Source organism: Oncorhynchus tshawytscha, linkage group LG30, assembly GCF_018296145.1.
Source record: "Oncorhynchus tshawytscha isolate Ot180627B linkage group LG30, Otsh_v2.0, whole genome shotgun sequence".
Classification (NCBI taxonomy): Eukaryota; Metazoa; Chordata; class Actinopteri; order Salmoniformes; family Salmonidae; genus Oncorhynchus; species Oncorhynchus tshawytscha.
The window spans coordinates 16595247-16602970 of NC_056458.1; the positions used below are offsets into that span (position 1 = coordinate 16595247).

A 7724-nucleotide genomic window follows, 5' to 3' on the forward strand; every position below is an offset into this window, starting at 1 on the left:
GAAGGAAGGAAGGAAGGAAAGATGCCAAAACCCACGGACGAGAGAGGGAGGGAGGAAGAAAAGTAGAGAGGATAAAGTAGAATCTGAGTGGGCATGAAAGTAGTAATAAAAACAGTCCTTTAATCTACCTCTGGCCCCCTTCCCCTCCCTCTCTCTGTCCCTCTCACCCCTTCTCTTCCACCCAGGTACCATCCCTCCTATAAACTCGGCCCAGGAGGACAGAGATGATGTGAAGAAGCTGTTCTCCATAGGCTCTCCTGTCATCCTGGTCACCCTGGGCGTCGCCCTGCTCTTCATCATCCGCAAGAAACGCAAGGAGAAGAGACTGAAACGACTCAGAGGTGAGAGACATAGTCAAGGAGGAGAGACTGAAACGACTCAGAGGTGAGAGACATAGTCAAGGAGAAGAGACTGAAACAACTCAGAGGTGAGAGACATAGTCAAGGAGAAGAGACTGAAACGACTCAGAGGTGAGAGACATAGTCAAGGAGAAGAGACTGAAACGACACAGAGGTGAGAGACATAGGCAAGGAGAAGAGACTGAAACGACTCAGAGGTGAGAGACATAGGCAAGGAGAAGAGACTGAAACGACTCAGAGGTGAGAGACATAGTCAAGGAGAAGAGACTGAAATGACTCAGAGGTGAGAGACATAGTCAAGGAGAAGAGACTGAAACGACTCAGAGGTGAGAGACATAGTCAAGGAGAAGAGACTGAAACGACTCAGAGGTGAGAGACATAGTCAAGGAGAAGAGACTGAAATGACTCAGAGGTGAGAGACATAGTCAAGGAGAAGAGACTGAAACGACTCAGAGGTGAGAGACATAGTCAAGGAGAAGAGACTGAAACGACTCAGAGGTGAGAGACATAGTCAAGGAGAAGAGACTGAAACGACTCAGAGGTGAGAGACATAGGCAAGGAAGGAGAAAGAGAAGGAAAGAAGGGGGAGGGGAGAAACAGAGAGGGAGAGATATAATTGCTTGGTGGGGGCGAGTAAGTATCTCAGAAGCACTAAAGGTAACAGGTCAAAACAGTTGACGTAATCCACATGATGATCCATCATATCTAGTAACGATATTTGTGTTTGTTTTCACAGATGCTAAGAGCCTTGCAGAGATGCTTATCAGGCAAGGATAATACACTTGATTGATTGGTGCCTGTGGTTGTGGATGTGTCATATTCCAGTGGACCTTGATTGATATTTGAATACACCTATCAGTCCCAGTAAACTCTGTTAAAGTATCACCAATATACCCCAGTTCTATATGTACTGTATGTAAGTACTGCTGATGTGACAGTGGATCCAGTCTAAGAATGTTTCTTGTTCTGTGTGTTGAGCAGTAAGAACAACCGCAGCATGGACACCCCAGTGAAGGGTCCTCCCCAGGGCCCCCGGCTCCACATCGACATACCCCGTGTCCAGCTGCTGATCGAGGACAAGGAGGGGATCAAACAGATAGGTCAGTATGGACACACTGCAGCCAATCAGATTTATCAGACAGAATATCGTCCAATTAGATAGCCTGCAGTTACAGACAACTAACTAACCTATTATATATAAACTATTATTCTCAAGTTACTAAATACATATTGATAGAGTGTGATTTACAATCAGCCTATGAGGAGAACATCTGACCATGGAGATGAATTGTGTATCACAGATATTTTTGCACAACGGTCATAATATATTTTCCTCATCCCCTGCCTCCAATAGGTGAGGACAAGGCAGTGGCCCCAGTGACGGACAGCGAGTTCAGCCAATCGGTGAATCCACAGAGCTTCTGCACGGGCGTGTCTCTGCACCACCCCGCCCTCATCCAGAACACAGGGCCATTGATTGACATGTCAGACATCCGCCCTGGAACCAGTGAGTACTTCACATACAGTAGGATGTGCATAGAATGGAAAGATGTCACATTACAGTGTAATGTGTAGAAGTTAACTGGATCTGACACGCAAAGTGGTTATAAAGCACCCTTAATGTTGTACATGCTGATTAGAACTGATATGAATAGCATCCTCTCACCATCCTCCTATCCTCTCCTCAGACCCAGTGTCGAGGAAGAGTGTGAAGTCAGCCCACAGCTCCAGGAACCGTTACTCCAGCCAGTGGACCTTAAGCAGGCCGGGCCAGAGCCAATCAACAGCCTCCGCAAGAACTCTGACCTCTGACTGGCGCACCATGGGCTCTCACGGCATCACCGCCACCGAGAGTGACAGCTACAGCGCCAGCCTGTCGCAGGACACTGGTGGGTACCGCCCAGCCCTGGCAACAACCCAATTAAGACCCATCATTAACACATCTATCTTTTACATCCCCAAACCAGACCTGTAGGATACCTTGAAAGACCTACTGACACATCTGTACTGTATGCAAACTTCATATTGTATTATTTAATATGGTATCTCATATATTGTTTCTCCAGATAAGGGTCGTAACAGCATGGTGTCCACAGAGAGTGCGTCGTCTACGTACGAGGAGCTAGCGCGGGCCTACGAACACGCCAAACTGGAGGAGCACCTGCAGCATGCCAAGTTCACCATCACAGAATGTTTCATCTCCGACAGCTCCTCTGATCAGATGACCACTGGCACCAACGACCCGGCCGACAGCATGACATCACTCAGCACGCCGTCCGAAACAGGCCTTTGTCGCTTCACCGCCTCGCCACCCAAACCCCAAGACTATGACCGCGGCAGACCTACCAATGTGGCCGTGCCCATCCCCCACCGCGCCAACAAGAGTGAGTACAGAGAGCCACCCTGACTGGCACAGTGGCACCATATTATACTGTGCCACAGGCTATACATCTCAACATGCCCTCCCTCTCTCTGTTCTGTCCTCATCACTAGGTGAATTCTGCAACCTCCCACTCTACATGAAGACAGACCCTTTCTTCAGGAAACAGGCAGAACTGCATGACCCGTGCCCTGCTGTACCGCCCCGGGAGGCCTCCATCCGCAGCCTGGCACAGCGGGCGTACCACACCCAGGGCCGTCACATGACTCTGGACCCGTCCAAGCAGCAGGCCCTGACGCTGGGACACTCTGGGCTGGCCAGCCTGGGTGTGAGCTCAGGTACTGCCACCCTGCCCCAGAGGACTCTCACTATGCCCAGCTCCAACCCTGCAGCCACAGCCTCCACCTCCAGCACCAGCAGTAATCCCACTGGCTCCAGCACCAAGATGGGGGGCTCCAGAGACTCACTGCTAGAGAACAGCTCCTCAGCATTGGGCAGACTGCAGAAGCAAGGGGTCGGGGCCTACTCCAAGTCTTACACACTGGTGTAGCTACTAGCCCCCCTTCTCTCTCTCAAAGACTATACACTCCTGTCTGGCCCGGCCCCACACCAGTGTTCTACACATCAGGTCAGGGTGGGTATGTAGTGCAGTGCAGTGCAGCAGGTGTCCCCAGCTAACAGCTAACTACTGTAACAGCTAATTACCCAGTAGCTTGAGTAGTCTTTATTCTGACCTTGGGTTCTGCCTCCCAGGAATGACCAGAGACCATTGTAACCTGCCTGATTCATGCTCACCTGGACCTGTATAAAACAAACTACTATCTACTGACTACCAGTTAGCCTGCTGCCATGCTAGCATGCTGCTCAGTATCCGGGGACGTATCCACACACACACACACACACACACACACACACACACACACACACACACACACACACACACACAGACAGAGGAAGACCTGGAGCTGTTCTCCAAGGTCATTTCAAACCAATTGAGTATTACTGAGGAGCTGAATGGTGAAAGCTCACTGCTCGTGCTGATGAAGTCAATGATAGCAGAGGAGTCTGGGCTAAAAGCAGTGTTGATCACACACACATACATTATGCTGCCCTCCATGGTTTGAGCAGAAGCTCCTGCAGGACTTCCAGTTTTATCCCCTCTAGTCTCGTCTCACTCTCTATGTCTCCACGTCCAGTCTCACTCTCCATCGGCAGTTACTCTCTCTCTCTCTCTGTGGATTCCATAAGGAAGGGTTTCAGGTTCACCTCACTCAGAATTTTAAGTTCGTATTTTTAGCACATTTATTGTTGATATGTCCCACCCTCCCCTCCTCTTTCCCAACTCAACATTATCCAATAGCTTTTGTCCGAAACATGACAACCCAAATAACCCAGCAATGATTTGAAAACATCAGGGCTCTCGCAATACAAACAAATATAGAATATTTGGTATTTTAAAGATTTTACGTATATATTTCTATATAAGTATATTATGTCATTAAAGTGAAATTATGGCAAAGAATAAAACTATACAACCATTTAAATGTTTTAAAAACTATAAGAATGAGACAATCGCTCAATCATGTGAAGAGCAGGGAAAATGAAAGAGGAGGAAAGAATAGAAGAGTATTATGAAGAGGGAGGAGCACGTGTATATAGAGGGTGTTCTTTATGTTAGACAGGCTGAGAGGAATGAGGTGACTTCCTTTTCAGACAGGAAGTGTCTATCTCAAAGCCCCCTATTAGTTAGTATCTTATGAGATCGTCAGTGATTGGTTGGTGTACTTACTTTCAGAAGCCAAATCATTTCCTCTGAAGACGGGTGTATCCAGGGCGACCTACACTGTTGACACTGTTGTCTATCATCTCTCTGCTTTCGTTCACCTGTTACTTGAGTAAACAGAGGCCATTACCTCTCAGGGCCTCAGGTATGGGCATTTGACCTTTGACCTGTGGTAGCAGCGGGGTTACAGAGTCACTGTGAGTGGAGCAGAAGTCAGGGATCAGAGCACGGCTACTGTACCCACAGCTAGCTACCACACAGAGTGTACACCAGTAGCCCTGTGACGTCTACCAACCTCTCAGCCGATGTATTACTGTCTCCCTCCTTCCAATACAAAATGGCCGCAAAGACACCAAGGAGGATAATCATGTGAAGTAAGTTAATTGTCTAGTTTACCAGAGAGACGTTACCAGCCAGTAACAGTTTGAATTCAGTTTGAATATGATAAGATGATGTGCAGTCAGTGGTCTATTGGTGTCTCTGTTGCTGCCCTGTCTGAAGTACTGTATATTTCCCACTTCTTTCTCCATCCCCAATATCCATGTCCATCCTCATCCCCTGCACCATTTTGTGCTACTACATGTACATCAAAACAGGAACTTGTTGGAATGTCTATTGAAGTATTGCCATTCAAGTGTTGTGTCGTTTCTTTTGTTTTTGGATTATTTGTCCATCTGTTGATTTTTAATTGAATATGTTTGTTTTTGCTTGTTTATTTATTTGTATTTTTTGGGTTCCAGAGGCCAGACAGTACTGAGGCATAACACACCTATGATTTCGGCCAGCTTTAACCAAGTCAAATCAGGGACTAGCTCTTTAGGTCACACCAGAGCCATGTATTTAGAAAGCAGGGCCAATGCGGTTTCTGCATTATGATGCATTTACATGACACTTCAACATTCTATGGCAGCCATGTTAGCTCCCTATTAACATCACATGGGGAATATTTTTAGCAATGCTATGTAACTGAATGTCTAGAATTCTAAAAGTTGTTTGAACTCTCTATATACAGTGGGGAGAACAAGTATTTGATAACCTGCAAAATCGGCAGTGTTTCCTACTTACAAAGCATGTAGAGGTCTGTAATTTTTATCATAGGTACACTTCAACTGTGGGAGGCGGAATCTAAAACAAAAATCCAGAAAAATCACATTGTATGATTTTTAAGTAATTCATTTGCATTTTATTGCATGACATAAGTATTTTATCACCTACCAACCAGTAAGAATTCCAGCTCTCTCAGACCTGTTAGTTTTTCTTTAAGAAGCCTTCCTGTTCTCCACTCATTACCTGTATTAACTGCACCTGTTTGAACTCGTTACCTGTATAAAGGGCACCTGTCCACACACTCAATCAAACAGACTCCAACCTCTCCACAATGGCCAAGACCAGAGAGCTGGTAAGGTGTAAGGACTTCAGGGATAAATGTGTAGACCTGCACAAGGCTGGGATGGGCTACAGGACAATAGGCAAGCAGCTTGGTGGAAAGACAACAACTGTTGGCGCAATTATTTGAAAATGGAAGAAGTTCAAGATGACCCTCGGTCTGGGGCTCCATGCAAGATTTCACCTCCTGGGGCATCAATGATCATGAGGAATGTGAGGGATCAGCCCAGAACTACACGGCAGGACCTGCTCAATGACCTGAAGAGAGCTGGGACCACAGTCTCAAAGAAAACCATTAGTAACACACTACGCCGTCATGGATTAAAATCCTGCAGCGCACGCAAGGTCCCCCTGCTCAAGCCAGCGCATGTCCAGGCCCGTCTGAAGTTTGCCAATGACCATCTGGATGATCCAAAGGAGGAATGGGAGAAGGTCATGTGGTCTGATGAGACAAAAATAGAGCTTTTTGGTCTAAACTCCATTCGCCGTGTTTGGAGGAAGAAGAAGGATGAGTACAACCCCAAGAACACCATCCCAACTGTGAAGCATGGAGATGGAAACATCATTCTTTGGGGATGCTTTTCTGCAAAGGGGACAGGACGACTGCACCGTATTGAGGGGAGGATGGATGGGGCCATGTATCGCGAGATCTTGGCCAACAAGCTCCTTCCCTCAGTAAGAGCATTGAAGATGGGTCATGGCTGAGTCTTCCAGCATGACAATGACCCGAAACACACAGCTAGGGCAACTAAGGAGTGTCTCCGTAAGAAGCATCTCAAGGTCCTGGATTGGCCTAGCCAGTCTCCAGACCTGAACCCAATAGAAAATCTTTGGAGGGAGCTAAAAGTCCGTATTGCCCAGCGACAGCCCCGAAACCTGAATGATCTGGAGAAGGTCTGTATGGAGGAGTGGGCCAAAATCCCTGCTGCAGTGTGTGCAAACCTGGTCAAGAACTACAGGAAATGTATGATCTCTGTAATTGCAAACAAAGGTTTCTGTACCAAATATTAAGTTCTGTTTTTCTGATGTATCAAATACTTATGTCATGCAATAAAATGCTAATTAATTACTTAAAAATCATACAATGTGATTTTCTGGATTTTTGTTTTAGATTCTGTCTCTCATAGTTGAAGTGTACCTATGATAAAAAATTACAGACCTCTACATGCTTTGTAAGTAGGAAACACTGCCGATTTTGCAGGTTATCAAATACTTGTTCTCCCCACTGTATATGTCTCTGGGTCACACACACTGAAGTTGTGTATATACTAGACAGGGTCAGGAAAAGCGGACCCTCCCAACCAGCTCTCCCTAGTCAACTCCCTGCCACCTTGGACATACAGTATATACACTACCCCTGGCAGTATTGTTTAGAAATTAACTCTTGTACATAAAACACGGTTTTGTATGAAGAGCTATTTTCATCAGAATAAAATAGGGATCAGGGTTGAATCATGCCCCACTTCAAAATGACTAATATTGATTTGATAAACATTCATTTCGACCTTGGGCAACAAATATTTTTTTCTCTATTCCCTTCATGTTTTTTATACTAATTTGTTGAATTTTTATGCTTTTTTAAAGGTATTTTGATGTTGTCATTTGTCCTGTTCACTTTTTTAATGATCATTTTTTGTATTTTGTTCATCCTCAAAAATGACATTGCATGCTTGGTAAAAGGGAAAAGGTGAGGGAAAGAAATGTACAAAAAATTTAAATTTGAAGAAAAGAAAATGTTGAGAGGATTCCAAACATTCGTTTGAGTTGCTTCTAATAGCAATTGCTTGTCTTTAAAAGAACATTTTCTATGAAAAGT

At 45.6% G+C, this 7724-nt stretch overlaps 1 protein-coding gene across 1 annotated transcript in view; it reads left to right on the forward strand.

The window, feature by feature from the left end:
• Positions 1 to 5565, forward strand: part of LOC112229127 (Down syndrome cell adhesion molecule-like protein 1 homolog) — a 140200-nt gene extending 134635 nt beyond the window's left edge. Inside the window, exons 27-33 of the mRNA XM_042309661.1 lie at positions 186 to 341; positions 1096 to 1126; positions 1341 to 1459; positions 1714 to 1866; positions 2048 to 2248; positions 2426 to 2743; positions 2853 to 5565. Coding sequence (XP_042165595.1) covers positions 186 to 341; positions 1096 to 1126; positions 1341 to 1459; positions 1714 to 1866; positions 2048 to 2248; positions 2426 to 2743; positions 2853 to 3289 — 1415 coding nt within the window. The 3' untranslated portion in view covers positions 3290 to 5565. The remainder of the gene's footprint in view (positions 1 to 185; positions 342 to 1095; positions 1127 to 1340; positions 1460 to 1713; positions 1867 to 2047; positions 2249 to 2425; positions 2744 to 2852) is intronic.
• The last annotated feature ends 2159 nt before the right edge of the window (positions 5566 to 7724 follow it).